The sequence below is a fragment of the Sesamum indicum genome, linkage group LG1 (assembly GCF_026168435.1).
Source record: "Sesamum indicum cultivar Baizhima isolate 11 linkage group LG1, ASM2616843v1, whole genome shotgun sequence".
In the NCBI taxonomy this organism is placed as follows: domain Eukaryota; kingdom Viridiplantae; phylum Streptophyta; class Magnoliopsida; order Lamiales; family Pedaliaceae; genus Sesamum; species Sesamum indicum.
This window is the reverse complement of record NC_142657.1, coordinates 1,359,344-1,374,745: the sequence shown is the minus strand read 5'-3', so window position 1 is coordinate 1,374,745 and position 15,402 is coordinate 1,359,344. Positions and strand designations below refer to the sequence as shown.

General features: G+C 31.9%; 2 protein-coding genes and 2 non-coding genes across 5 annotated transcripts; all 4 read left to right on the top strand.

Annotated features, from left to right (window-relative positions):
- Positions 1–3,371: 3,371 nt before the first annotated feature.
- TRNAG-UCC (transfer RNA glycine (anticodon UCC)) lies at positions 3,372–3,443 on the top strand. Its single transcript has one exon. It is a non-coding gene; the product is annotated as a tRNA-Gly (tRNA).
- Positions 3,444–7,083: 3,640 nt separating this feature from the next.
- TRNAG-UCC (transfer RNA glycine (anticodon UCC)) lies at positions 7,084–7,155 on the top strand. The gene has a single exon. It is a non-coding gene; the product is annotated as a tRNA-Gly (tRNA).
- Positions 7,156–9,221: 2,066 nt separating this feature from the next.
- Positions 9,222–12,186, top strand: LOC105168152 (Acyl-CoA N-acyltransferases (NAT) superfamily protein). Its single transcript, XM_011088142.3, has 4 exons — positions 9,222–9,320; positions 9,450–9,644; positions 11,230–11,352; positions 11,822–12,186. The coding sequence occupies exons 2-4, from the start codon at positions 9,488–9,490 to the stop codon at positions 12,037–12,039; spliced, it is 498 nt and encodes a 165-aa protein (XP_011086444.1). The 5' UTR covers positions 9,222–9,320; positions 9,450–9,487; the 3' UTR covers positions 12,040–12,186.
- Positions 12,187–12,465: 279 nt separating this feature from the next.
- Positions 12,466–15,129, top strand: LOC105168066 (3-ketoacyl-CoA synthase 11). 2 transcript variants are annotated; one of them, XM_011088027.3, is made up of 2 exons: positions 12,466–12,853; positions 13,356–15,129. In XM_011088027.3, the coding sequence occupies exon 2, from the start codon at positions 13,381–13,383 to the stop codon at positions 14,908–14,910; it is 1,530 nt and encodes a 509-aa protein (XP_011086329.1). In that variant the 5' UTR covers positions 12,466–12,853; positions 13,356–13,380; the 3' UTR covers positions 14,911–15,129. The 2 variants fall into 2 exon arrangements, with proteins under 2 accessions (XP_011086329.1, XP_088735014.1); XM_088878888.1 differs by having other exon boundaries at positions 12,466–12,918.
- The last annotated feature ends 273 nt before the right edge of the window (positions 15,130–15,402 follow it).

The following is a 15,402-nucleotide window of genomic DNA, read 5'->3' as shown; positions in this document are numbered from 1 at the left end:
AGTGCTTTCGCGCCTTGCGTGCTTAGACAATAAGTAAGGGAAGATGCGATTGCAACTGATCGAACCACAGGCACAGGAATGAGAGCTCAAGCATAACCGACCTATTTCACTAACAAGCAAATTACTATATACATACACACTTATATTAATAAATATATATAAAAAAAGACACGGCTTGACAATCAACAGTAACCTTTGTCTCTCAAATCCCAACATCAAACATACACCACTTATATTAAACTATTTTATATTATATCAAAACATATCATTTATCTCAAACACATACTTATTTATCTTTATTTTCTCTTTTGATCTTCAAAACACCAAAACAAAACACTCAAAATACAAATTCAAACACTATGGTGATTTTTAATATAATATTTTTTAATTAAATAATTAAATAAATTAAAATTATTATTTTTTTAAAAGTGGCCAATGATGGTTGCCCAACAGCTAGGACGACCGTCGTTGCCCAAATGGAAACCAGCAGTGTCGCCATTGCCCCCTCCGTGTGGGAGGCGGCAATCGGGGTGGGTGGGGAAGGGGGAGCGGGGGAAGCGGTCATGGGTAGAAGTGGGGATGGGATGATTTATTTATTTTTTTAAAAATAATATTTTTATTTTTATAAATTATAATAATACATATAATATAATCATATTCAACATGTGATCTAACTCATTTTCTAAAATTACGTAGAACAAAAATAATAAAAACATATTTAATTGGCATGTTATGTTATTTTCGGTTAAAAATCAAAATTTCGGCCCATCAAAAAACTAAATTTAATCTATTTTGAAACTTAATGCATAAAATATGAGCATAATTATCGAATTAAATTAGTACTGAATATATTTAACATAACAAAAAAATAATTTTTCTCATATAAAGATTTTAATTTTATATACTGTAGATATATTATATGTATATTTTAATTAAAATTTATATAATATAATACATAAATATACAATTTCTCCTCATATATATGGAGGGACATTTTAGTTAATGTCCTTAAAAAACGAGTCCAGATTGATTAAGGGACAGTACGAGTCATTGTTCATAACATAAGGGTGATTATTGATACTTCAATTTTTATAGGAGGCTTTTTGATATTTTTTCATATCACAAGAGGTCAAAATAAATTTAACCATTTCTATTTATGTTTTGAAAATTCTTTTACATATGACATGAAATTGCAATAAAAAATTCAATTCGACTTCCCAAACATCCTCTGTGGGGTTGGAAAAGAGAAAACTTATACGTCATAAATCGGATTGAATTTTTTTATTTTGAATTTTATCATGTTTGTAAATATACAACATATATTCAAAATTATGCCATTTATTTAATTTTAAAAGGGTTAATAATATTTAGACCCTTCTAAAAATACGAAATTTTAGAAAAAAATATTAAATGAGAAATAAAATTATAAATTTATAGATATATATATATATATATTATTGATGTTAGCATTTTCTATCTAAATTATAACGGACAAGGGCCATGTATCAAATTGAATTTTTCTAAAAGTGGTGTAAGTATAATTTTAATTTTTTTAAAAAAATATAATTTTATATTTTTAGAAATAATTTAAAGATAATTAAAAAAAATTATATACATAAGGTGCCATGTATATTATATGTAATACAAGATGCAATTAAAGAAATTGCTATTAAAAAATTCAACCTGCTTAGAAATCGTAATTTAAAATTTGAACAGTAAAGAGTAGGATTAAGTGTCGATATCATCGCAGTAGCAACTATATAGGTGTCGACTTATTCTTGTTTCGACAGAAAAACATTAATTGATTAGACATTTAAAAGTTTAAAGATTTAGGTTCTTGTCTTAACAACGGCCTAGTACCAACGATTTGGACTTTGTTTACGTGTCGGGATTGAGCTGAATATTTTTAAAATATTCAATTTAATTCTTTGTTTTCTATTACTCGAATTTATGATAAAAACATAATTTAAATTCCACCAGATTTTATCGAATTTATTATTTCACCAAACATACTTGAGGGAAATTATATGTGATTTTACATATTTGTCCCTAGATACAAAAATATTTGATATTTATCCCGACTTAATCCCACTCTTCAAAGTAAACGAGGCCTTAAAGACGTATGAAAATCCCATGAAAACATTTTTCGGATAATTTTATTTACAAGCCGTGACCTATGAGTTGTTTGTATAAACTAATTTTGGTTTTGTATAATTAAATAAATTAACACTAAGTACAATCGAAAAATAGGGATAGTTTCGTGTAATGTTATTGACGTTTCTGGACATGTGTAATTCTTTAAAAAATTAGAGATGATTTTTGTGTAACTGGTGTTAACGTTTCTGATGAGTGCATGTGTAATCATCTAAAAATCAAGAACAATTTATGTAAATAGATAAAAAATAAAAGAATGTAAATATAATTATTCCTGTATATTTTTCAAATCGCATGTGATTTGTTCCGGGAATTTTGCAACCAATCATATGGAATTTTGATTTTTGACATCCGCTGGCCTTCCTTTTTGAAAATTTAACATAGGCTTTCCCTAGAGCTACCTAATTATGTCATTTCAATACATAAGAAGATGCCAACATATTTTCACATGATTTTTGTAAAAGTAAATGTTTTTAACTATTGTACTGTACGATCTTGTTTTATTAATAAAACTTACATTTACCCAAAAAAGTAAATATTTTAAATGTATAAACGGTAATTTGTTCTTTAAAAAATAAAAAAAGAAGAAGAAGAAATGATGTGTATATGGGTGGGGAATAGATTCACTGTTAACATCTGACCCATTTTGTTATGATTTAGATGAAAAATACTGATGTTAGTAAGAAAATTACATAAATTTTTAATTTTACCCCTTATTTAATATTTTCATGTAATAATTTTATTATTATGATGGAAAAAATATAATGATGTTAACCCTATTTCATATATATATATATATATATATTATATTTAGTTCTTTATAAGTATAAAAATATACATAAAAATATTAAATGATAAGTAAAATTAAAATTTTATGTAATTATTTTTCTTTACGTCAGTATTTTTCATCGAAATTCTAATGGAATGTGGTTATATGTAAATCAAGAAATTTTGAAGGGGGTGTAACTGTAATTAAAATTTTTTTTTAGAGAAAATTATAATTTAATATTTTTAGAGGGATTTTACGTGTAAATAACCCTAAAATTAATCAAGTAGAATATAAGTAATTGAGAAAATTGAGTTCCTATAGGGAAAAACAAAAAGAAAATTTAATAATTTGTGGGTTTGATTCTTATCTAAGCCCATGACAGTGCAGCCCATGGTTACAAGTTTAGTCCTCATTCATCCAACACATCGCAGAAACAACGAACAACAAAGCGTTTGTAGTCCAACGGTTAGGATAATTGCCTTCCAAGCAATAGACCCGGGTTCGACTCCCGGCAAACGCAGTTTCTTCTTTCCTTGATTTTCTGCTACCCCCACATCTGGCTTCTTATTTCATAAGACACTTAGCACCACATCTTACACTGTTTTTTGGGAATTTCAATGTTTAAAGAATTTTATATAAAACAAAAATCACTAATTCTTGAAAAGAATTAAATAATAAAATTGCACTAAGTTTATTACAAATTGCAACAAATAATAAAGAACCATCTATCTCTAATATTTTCAAGTTTTTTGCCCAATATCATGCATGAATGCACCCCCAACTACATATATATATATATATATATATATATAATTCTTTCAATTTAAGCAAATTATTAATTTCAAGTTATCGTTTATATTTAGACTTTTGATTATGTCTGACTCAATTACAATTGATTCACAAAAAATATAAATAAATAAAGACTGAAACAATTTATACAAGTCAACGAACCAATTAAAAATATAAAAATAAATATTATATTTTCTGTGGTGTCAATAGAATTTTATATATAATTGGTCAATTAATTAATAATTATTAAAAAAAATTAGATTTAATTATAAATAACTTATAGATCGAAATTGGAACCAAGTAAATTAGAGCCATTATAATATTTAAGAACGAATTAGATCAATTAAAAAATTAAGTAGGCCGTAATTGTAATTATTGAAAAAATTAAAAATAAAATAAGAAAGAAGGGGTGGAAAGTGGCATGACAGCCACTCCCCACCGCCTCACAATTTCAAACTTAGCATCTTTATATATATATGTATATATATATATAAAATATATTTAATACAACACAAATACACGCACTCGCACACACCAACACACACATTTTACGGACGAACAGAGGTATACAGACTCATGCAACCTAAAACATACAGCAGTTGCCAGATCCTCTTCCACCCCACCACAATCGACTCTGGGCTCCATGACTGCGTTCCTATCCATGTCGTCCAAGGTGGTCTTGTACTTGAAGGCGATGGTGGAGAGAGTGCAGAGGTTGAGAGATCCGACGAGAGAAGGGAGGGCGAATGGAACCCGTCAGTAGTGACTGCCGCAGAATGCGGTGAAGATCACCCCCTGAAACACCAAGTAGTGGTTTGCCAGCTGGAACGCCTCCTTTTGGAGGTGCCAGAGGTGTTCTCGCCGTTCCTTTTTGGCTTTCCGCCACCGTGGAATCCCACCAGGTGCCTCTCTTCCTCTAGGCCAGACACTGATGACGGTGATGCTATACTCTCTCCCTCCCTTTCTCTCTCCACAACGGAAAATTTTACTTCGGATCAGATTAAATCGAATCAAATCAATTACAGCAAGTGTAATATATTTATTATATGATCGGTCATTTTTTCCTGCATATTAATCACATTTGCAAGTATATTATATTTTTCATATGATTAACTCAAATTTGACTGAATCAGGTCCAATATAAAATTTTCCATCCGCAAGATGCTTTTAAATAGCACTTGCACTCAACCACTAATTGAATTTTTATTTTAAATTCTACTGCATCTTTTATTTTACAATATATTACAACCATCTCAATGAGATTTGAAATAATTATAAATATTTTTTTTTATTTTTTGATTAATTATATATACTTTTTTTATTTTAAGATTCGTAGAACAACAAGTTCATTCCATTAAATTTTAATTTAATTTTTATGAAACACGATCCAAAATACCATATTAAATTATGAATTATATTCTTACATTTATTTGGAAGATACTTAGTCCGTATCAGCCCAACCAATAGAATGAATCAAATGAGTTCTGCATCATGAACCTTGTACTACACCTATTGCTTAGATCGGTTCAAGAAAGTGACGTCAAGACGAATTAGAAAATCGAGTAGGAACGAAAATACAAAGAAATAAGAGGATATTGAATTCGATTTATTTGTATTATATCTTGATCGAATCCTGTCTATTTCAACTTCGACTATTCCAATCAATTTAACCTTCCAAATATGTATGAAGTAGGTATTTGTAATGTTTTAAACAATGATAGAATATTCGTAATTATATCAAATTTAAGGAGAGTTAGCCTTTATTTTATTTAATCATGTTAAATAAAATAAATCCATTATATTTAAAAAATTGTGTTCTTAAAGGAGTTTGATACGTAATTAATTAATAGACATCAATTGGTCGCTTTCCTTTACAATTTCGCTTCGGAGGACATCCAATTTCTGCATTTTAAATTGGTGCTTCATCCTAATTAGACCCGATGAATGATGATTTTTCTTCTGTTTTTTTTTTCAATAAATATTTTTTAAATAATAAACTATCATTTGTTTATTAAATAAATCACAATAATTCATATCAAATACTATACCTAACAATTTAACGACAACTGTAATAATTATATACTAATCACTAATATCATATAATATTATATTTAATAATTAATAATTATTATTAAAGTAAAATAACATCCCATATATATACATGTATTGTTCGGTGAATATTTTTTATTTGGGATGATTATATTTACCCTTTCACCTATTGTAATTTTGCACAAACTACTCTTACTTTTTGAAAAATTACAAAAACCACCCTGACAGCCTTTTAAATCCAAAAATTACCCTGTTGACTACGTCAACATTTAAAATAATTTTTCGAGGACAGAAATGCCGCTAGGGATATTTTTGTAATTATCAAAAGATAGAGGGAGTGTCAAAATAATATTTATGAAAATGAGTAATATTATTTATTTTAATTTTTATTTTAAATGTAAATTATTATATTAACTTTTTTTTATTGAATCTCTGTATAAAATTGCACATTTCAATAATTAAATATTAAATACTGTCTTCGGTTTAAACCGAACCGAATCAAACTGATAATGTTCTGTTTGATTTTTGATTTCTAAAAACAGTAAATTGAATTATCGATTTCGATTTGGTTGACCGAACTGAACACCCCTACCCAAATTCATATAGGCCCTTTATTTCACCTAGATGGCTCAGCCCACTCTTGCAATCGGCCCACTTGGCTGGTTCAACCCATTCTTTCCAGCCCATTGCCCCGACCCGTTTTTGACCCGGTTGAACTTGTACGTATTCCCTAAACCCTAAACGTAATCTCATTTTTGCCTCCTCATTTTCTTCCGTCTTCTCTCTGGTTCCTCTTATCTCTCTCTGTCTCTGATTCTTATGGCCTTGGGTTTGAACAATTATGAGTTTGAATACCGGTCTTAGTGATTGTGGACTGTCCCTCAACTGATCTGACTCTCTGAGCCTTACCTGTTCCTTCTAATTATTTCTATAGCATTGTTAATAATATATATGTAATTTATTCTTTATATTGTGTTAGATCTGTTTGCACTATTAATCTGTAATATTTAAGGAGTTGAAATAACCCATCATTCTTGTAACAGTTGAGTTAAGTTTTTAATTTTGAGTTTACTACTGGAGGGTTTATACCCAAACAAATTATAAAAAAATTAAATGTAAGTATACTAAACATAAGAGGAGGAGAATGTAACTATCTATATTATATACTTATTGATACTTGATACCGACCTTTGAATCAATCGAAGCCCTCGAAACTCCACGTTCTTTAGCACAAGATTTTGAGTTTCACGTGTCTACCATTTCACACCTAGGCATCTATAAAACATATGATGAGATAAACTGAAGTGAGCTCTGTGTAACGCGCGTTTGTAGTCCAACGGTTAGGATAATTGTCTTCCAAGCAATAGACCCGGGTTCGACTCCCGGCAAACGCATTTTCTGCCAATTTTTAATGCTACTCGTTTTCCTGGCTACTTAAACGGCAGCTTATATAGAAGTTCATTGGTACATTATCTAATTTCCCCGTGTTGATTGTTTTTTCAAAAAATTATTTTAAAAAATATAAAAAAATTAAGGGTACTCGGTAAAGTAAATAATTATTGAGAATAGTAGTTCATAAAAGTATTTTAAAAAATATATAAAATTATAATTAATAAGCAAAAATGGATATTTTGGCAGTTTATTACAAAAATCGGATGAAAATTTAATTTAATGGGCTGGTTGTTACACGAATATTAAAATTATGGGAGGTGGATATTTGTAATTTTTCAAATAATAAGAAAGTATTTGGAATTATATCTATTTCTGATGACATACCCGACGTTGTGACATGTCGTTCTTGTGCGCATATAATAAAGGTTTAATTATATTTTCCCATATGAACTATAAGTGTTTTTACACTTTGGCATCTAAACTTTTTTTGTGTCAACTTATCATCTCAATTATGTGAAATTTGCATTTTGCTATTTATAACTATTTTTCTACCAAGTATTTTGGTAAAAAAACATCACATACAGTGTACATGTGATATCTAAAGATTACGTGATGTGATATTTTTTATATATGCACAACATGTGATATTTTTTCCATAAAAAATCAGCAAAAAAAGATCATATATGGTAAAGTGTAAATTTCGGAAAGTTGAGATGGTAAGTTAACCCAAAAAAAAAAATTTAGATGACAAAATATAAAAATGGGCATAATTCGGATAACAAAATGTAATTTACCTTATAGTAAATAACTTTTCCACGCCTTAAAATATATTACAATTAAGAGCGAATTATACAAACCAATACATTACATTAAAAAAAAAAAAGAAATAAAAGAAAAGAAAATTAATTTATCAGTAATGTATTTAAAAAGTTGAATAAGTTAGTTATCTTATTAGTTGAAGAACATTTTTAACTTCCCAAAAAATTGGTGCAACGGTGTCATTAACCGTCTGTCATTTTCTTTTTATATTAATATAGATACAACAAAATTCACACATTTATACATATACATATACATATATGTATACACTATTATAGAAATATTTATTTTAATATATTAAGTGATACACTTCATTTACATGCATATTGCAACATGGGTTTAATTATACAAAATTCACATTCATATTTCACTAATAGTGGGTTTTTTTTTTTTATGTCCATCATGAATTTAATAAAAGAAATAATTTATCCTTAATTGAATTTAGTAAGTGTTTGTAAAAATTTCTACTTTTACGTCGGAAACAAATTGTAAGTTAATTTATAATAAAATTTCGAAGTATTTGAAAAGAAAAGCAAAATGTTGACATTATAGTGTACGAGAAAACAGGTCCAAGTTGGAGTATTTGAGAATGAAATCGTTGTGGCAAACTTCAAAATATTTTAGCAGTGGCCTAACAATTAGCCCAATTCATTAGGTGTTCATATATTTTTTAATAGTGAATTGACTAAAATACCCTTGTAGATTAAAATTATAATTTTATTTTTTAAATTTTTTTTATTTTTTTTATGAATTAAGTAGATAATTTTTAAATTTTTTTCATCCACTTCGTTCGATTTTTTTTATAAATTTTTAATTTTAAAAAAATACAATAATTATAAGATGACAATTTTATACTTCCATATAAAGATTACGTAATTTCATCAAATATTAGAAGATATTCGTAATTTTTCAAATAAAAAGGGAGTATTCGTAATTATGACAAATTTGAGAGAATGTCATTGTATTTATCTTTTTATATATTCGGACAGGTCTAAATGTAATTAATTAAAAGAAATGCACAACTTTGTTGACCTAAATGTGTCTAATTTAAGTGGTTTAAGAAAAAAGGCCAAAAAGAAAATTGATGTGTACTTAAAATGAAACCCTGAAATTAAATAAAACATTTGATCCATATTTATATGTACCCAAAAAATCAAGAGACAAAAAAAATAAAATAAAATAAAAAATCAACAGACGATTCTCAATCAAAGGGGGCAAATTCGTAATTGTAATAATCCTGCAAGAGGGCTGCCTTCAAAACCCTGTCGTTTAAACATCCACCCTCCACTGTGTAGCCCCCATTGCCATCTCCTTCCGCAGAACTTCCTCAACTCTTCTTCCCCGCCGGGTAAAGCTTCTCTCTCTACATTTACATACACAACAGTATATTCATACACGCCTCTATCACCCTATAATGTTTGATTTCATCTAATGTTTCTCTGTTTCTACCCGACATTATTCAATTCCGTACTTGCAGCTTGATAATTTTTGATTGGGAGAAATCAGGTGACCAGAATGGGGGCAGGAGGAAGAGAAGTGTCGATTTCTCTGGACGGTGTGAGGGACAAGAATTTGATGCAGCTCAAGAAGCTCAATACTGCCCTCTTCCCAGTCCGGTACAACGATAAATACTACGCTGATGCTCTCGCCTCCGGTGAATTCACCAAATTAGGTCTGTTTTCACTTATGGGTTTTTTTTTTTCTTCGCATTTTCACGGTTTCTTAATTTGGACTTTCGGGCATGTGAGTTTCTGGGTTTTGGGTTCTTTCGTTTTGAGGGTGTCAGGCATGTGAGAATTGAGAAAAGATGTTTGAGTAAACAATTATTTCAATTGATATCTAATGTTCTGCCTTGAATCTGAAAAGATGTTAATTTCATTGATGTTTCACAGTCTTGGTTAGGATTTTTAGCTCATGCGTGGAAAGAATGGTTGTTTGTTTCCCGTTGAATAGGATTTCTGCTGTGGGTTTTGATCGAGGTGCTCATTTTGTGTTTTTCTTTCATTTGTTGGAATCTTGATTCTGCTTTGTTGGTAAAAAGTGTATTCGCTGATTGTTGTATAATATTTTCATCGGATTCAGGCTAATTCTCATGTGAGGCAATTAGGAAAAAGCTCTTTGGTACTTCTTATGCTATTACATTGTTATTCTGGTCCGAATTTTGGATAAAAGTGAAATAGTTGATGACTTGCTCATCTGGAGACAGCGTCCTGGTGTAGTATAGGAAATTGCTATTTAGTCTGATGCATAGTTGTTTTAGTTGAGGATTTAACATTTTAATGGAACCAACTCCAAATGACCCCACATTCAAAGTCAAAATACTCGTACTTCTATTAAGTTTGATATCTAGAGATGATTTGGAAGACAAATGGTCAGATTCAGAAGCTATATATTGGGTTGCTGCTAACTTTGAACCAGGAACAGGAAAGTGTTGTAGGTGGCAGGCATTGATTATATTAGTTTTTACACCGTATGGTTTTAGTGTTTTACCTATTTTCTGCCCCTGCAGACAACCACAGCGAAAGAACATCAGTGGTCCTTCGTATCCAATTACTATTGTAGTCCTCTTGCATGCATTACCCGCCATCCAATTCACCTTCAAGTTAAGAAAATCCCATAAATTACCAGCAAATTTAGTGGATCAGAATACGGGAATATATAAAGAACATACCATTAGAACAAGGTGCTTCTAAGTTGGAAGATATGTTGATTCGTTCCTAGAATATATCTGCTAGGAATAGAAAAGCAAGAATAAAAATGACAAATGCAGATTTTGAGGCTTTTATGTAACAGATGAAGTTTGTCCGTGGAAGTATAGTGGAAGATAATATGATATGAAAAGAAAATTGGAATAGTTACAAAAATAATTGACACTAGGTATCGGAGCACACTCAATGTGTGTGCATAATTTAAATTTTTATTATATTTATTTAATTATGTGAAAGAGAACAAAAATAAAATAAAGTACGTATCCGAACTAATAACTTCTTAAATGGTTTTTATTATTTCTTTTATGCACATGAATGGAATATTATGGATAGAATAACTTAAAGAGGTCGCATCTTTTTGTAAGACTTAAGTATTCTTGAGGGTATTTTAGTCTATGAATTTTTACGATCAATGGTGGTTCCTCTAATCCCCTTACACTTCATAAATAGTGTATATGGTAAATGATTTCCTACATGTCTCCTGATCTTTATTTATGTTTCTAAGAGATTATTCATACATCTCTAATCTTGAATATTTTGTCTTTTCAGCTTATTACTGTGACATTTGTGTTGGCTCTATTGCATGCCGCCTTGAGAAGAAGGAAGGTGGTGCTGTTCGTGTTTACATAATGACGTTGGGTGTTTTGGCTCCATATCGTGGGTTAGGTGTTGGTAAGTTATCAGCTTTTCATCCCTTTTTTCTCCTTGAAACTTATTCACAAATATGAAGCTGGTTAGAGTTTAAAAGCTAAATTGGCGAAAACTTGGTCATTCATACCAATGTTGGTGATGTTATCCAATAAATATGAACTTGAAGATTTGATGCTTATCTGATACACTACCTTATCAGGGGGAGGGGTAGAGAATGGGGGTCAGGTAACAACTAACAAGTGAATAATAATTTTGAGGTCATCATTTCTTCAATTTCAGTCTTGATCTCCCACTGTAACTGGCTATGCTTTGTATATGGCCAGTTTCCCTTTCTGGATTAAGTTGTTATGACAACGGAAGAATCTATAAATGGACAGCTGAAGAAACTAAGTTCCTATTATCTGCCCTCTTCTTCTGTCAACTCTAAGGTCTTCTATTTGGAGAAAAATCTTCACTGTGAGCTGATATTACTCTCCTGGATGTGGCACAGGTACGAAGCTGTTGAATCATGTGCTTGATCTTTGCATGAAGCAGAATATTGGCGAGGTCTACTTGCACGTGCAGACAAACAATGAGGATGCTATCAAGTTCTACAAGAAATTTGGATTTGAAATTACAGAAACAATCCACAACTATTACACAAATATTACTCCACCTGATTGCTATGTCGTAACCAAGTTTGTCGCCCAACCTCAGACAAAGAAATAATAGCTTGGAGTTAGTTTTCTTTATTTATTGCTACCGCTTTGCCCTCATCGACACCAATCTTTGTCCAGTTTTGGGATCTGAAGACTGTTGGGTTATCATTCATTATTCATTAGTAATGGTCGAAGGGAGTCAAATGAATTATGTGTCTGTTTTTGGAGGTTCCAAATCCTGGTAACTTGCCTGAATTTTACAGGACTCGGCCATTGGGTTTTTCTTTGTATAAGAATACAACTGCTGTTCATTGTAGAGATGCTCAAGTTAAACCAAAAATGGTGATTGATATCTCTCTGTTTGATAGAAAAGCGTGCTTTCAAGTCTTAACAATCCTATTACATGTATAATTGTATGTTGAAAGCTTCAAAGGGATAGCGTAGATTGGCTTAACCACACTAACGACTTATCAAATTTTGTAAAGGCTTTTCAACAGATTTTCTCGTCTTAAACTACTGTTTCTTGGAGTAATTACAGAAGTTCTTTCGGCTTAGTCTAACTGTTTGTGTGATTCGAAATAACTAATTTCATTGATTCGGATTTAGTTTAAAATTACCAAATCATTAATTACACAAATAATAATAATAATAATATAAATAAAAATTCTTGGATACGAAGTGATGTAAGGAAAATAATCCATGGTTTGAGATAAAATCATTGCATGCACAACATGCATTCACATTGTCCGTACACAGCCTCAGTTTAGTATTGTTAGCCCATATATATCTCCATTCTTTCTAAGCCAAACTCTCTTCTCTCTCTCTCTCTCTCTCCACTCAGACGTTGATTTCTGGGAAAAATTCTTAATCATCAATGAGAAAAGGTTAGAGGCATTTGATCTGTGCATATCTTTAAAGGCAGGTCTGTCTAACGATAATTACTTCCTGGGTATGGTAATCTTTTAGCCTGAATGTGGATGGTGGAATTCATATATGATGACAAGTTGGAATCTTTGGTAATCGTATGCATGTTATAATAATGGGTCTTCAATTTGCAGGGAGTTTCTGAATTTTGGAGCTATTTTATAACGTTAGAGAGAGCGAAAGAGAGGTTATTTGGAGAAAAAATATTTGATTTTGATCACTTACTTGGATAAATCTGAGATCTTTTTCTCTTCGAAATCCCTTTATGTGTCATTTGCCGGTCTAGAATTCATCATCGATATATGTTTTCAGTTTTTGGTAGAAAGGTACTTAATGTGCTGGAGAAGGGTATGAAAATGTTGCATATTCATTTTTCTTAACTGTTTGAATTTGGATTTATTATGCAAAAGAAACTATAAGTGTTGGTATCTCATTTATCTGAACTCCATTCTTTTTGGCCAGAGAGTCGAAGATCAAGTTGTCAAAAATGACTCAACTGGAAGCTAATACACCCTTGGTTCCACCATCTGAACGAAAGCTCCCTGATTTCAAAGGATCGGTGAAGTTGAAGTATGTGAAGCTTGGATATCATTACCTCATAACACATGGAATGTATCTATGTTTGTCTCCTCTGGTAGTGGTGGTTGCAGCTCAATTGTCTACATTTTCGCGCCAGGACCTTTCTATTCTTTGGGAGCATCTCAGATTCAATCTTTTATCTGTGATCGTGTGCTCCACTTTGTTGGTCTTTTTGTTGACTGTTTATTTCCTTAGACGTCCTCGCTCTGTGTACCTGGTGAATTTCTCCTGTTATAAGCCTGATGATGAGAGGAAATGCACTAGGAAGATTTTTGTGGAAAGATCAGGGCTGACTGGTACGTTTACTAAAGAAAATCTTGAGTTCCAACGGAAAATTCTTGAAAGATCAGGCCTTGGTGAGTCGACTTATCTCCCTGAGGCTGTACTAAGAGTACCGCCAAATCCCTGCATGGCTGAAGCAAGAAAGGAAGCTGAAACCGTAATGTTTGGTGCAATTGATCAGCTTCTTGCTAAAACCTCTCTGAAACCGAAAGACATAGGGATTTTGATCGTGAATTGCAGTCTTTTCAATCCCACACCTTCCTTATCTGCTATGCTTATCAACCATTACAAGCTCAGAGGAAACATAGTTAGTTACAATCTGGGTGGAATGGGTTGTAGTGCTGGTTTAATCTCGATTGATCTTGCTAAAGATCTTCTACAGGTACACCCCAGCACTTATGCTCTAGTAATCAGCATGGAGAATATAACCCTGAATTGGTATTTTGGCAATGAGAGATCCATGCTGGTTTCGAATTGCCTCTTTCGTCTTGGAGGAGTTGCCATTTTGCTCTCGAATAAAAGATCCGAGCGCTGGAGATCCAAGTACCGATTAGTCCATACTGTCAGAACCCACAAAGGTTCTGATGATAAATGTTTCTCCTGCGTCACACAGATGGAGGATTCCACCGGGAGAGTTGGAGTTTCTCTGTCGAAGGATTTGATGGCAGTTGCTGGTGATGCCTTAAAGACCAACATTACGACTTTAGGTCCTCTTGTGCTCCCAGCTTCTGAACAACTGCTTTTCTTTGCCACCTTAGTGGGCAGAAAGCTTTTCAAGATGAAACTGAAACCTTATATCCCGGATTTCAAACTGGCGTTTGAACATTTCTGTATTCATGCCGGTGGAAGGGCTGTGCTGGATGAATTGGAGAAGAACCTTAAGTTGTCGGAGTGGCATATGGAGCCTTCAAGAATGACACTGTATCGGTTTGGCAATACCTCAAGCAGCTCTCTCTGGTACGAATTGGCTTATTCTGAAGCCAAAGGAAGGATTAAGAGGGGAGATAGAATTTGGCAGATAGCCTTTGGATCAGGCTTCAAATGCAACAGTGCAGTCTGGAAAGCTCTTAGGACAATAAATCCAGCCAAGGAGAACCCCTGGATTGATGAAATTGATCAATTTCCTGTGGAAGTCCCTAAGTTCTCAGTTATCTAACACTCTTTGCAGATTGAGAGAGTAGAGTTTTTAGTCGCCACTTAGAGTTGTAGTTCTAGTTAATTACAAGCATGAAATTATTTGAGCAGTTCCTCGTACTCTTCTTTAAGTTTTAGGACAGCTTTATTATTTACTACTTTGGTCGAATCTATGTTCCTGACATGAAATTGTTGAAGAGTTGAGCAACTATTCATCCAAGGATGTTTGTTGAGTTTGAAACATCTGGTAATGATTCTTGATTATTGCCTTTAATTCTAAAAGCATGTTAATCTCAAGTGTCAAACACTGATTGAAAGTTGGATCCCCATGTGGAATACATGACTGGGTTATCCTGAAAGTCGGAGCTCCAGAGGCTACCCATCTATCTATTGAAACAAGATCAGACCCGATTGCCAAAATGCCGAAATACCCTACTGCAAAAACTAATATGGCGACAAAATACTTGCAACAAGGACCTGATCGGAGGAGTATGTAAGAAGGTACATATGCCAA

Coding starts and splice junctions, on each gene's coding strand:
- LOC105168066 (XM_011088027.3), top strand. CDS start 13,381: ATGACTCAACTGGAAGCTAATACACCCTTGGTTCCACCATCTGAACGA.
- LOC105168152 (XM_011088142.3), top strand. CDS start 9,488: ATGGGGGCAGGAGGAAGAGAAGTGTCGATTTCTCTGGACGGTGTGAGG. Junction 9,645..11,229: donor CGGTGAATTCACCAAATTAG/GTCTGTTTTCAC, acceptor TTGTCTTTTCAG/CTTATTACTGTGACATTTGT. Junction 11,353..11,821: donor ATATCGTGGGTTAGGTGTTG/GTAAGTTATCAG, acceptor GATGTGGCACAG/GTACGAAGCTGTTGAATCAT.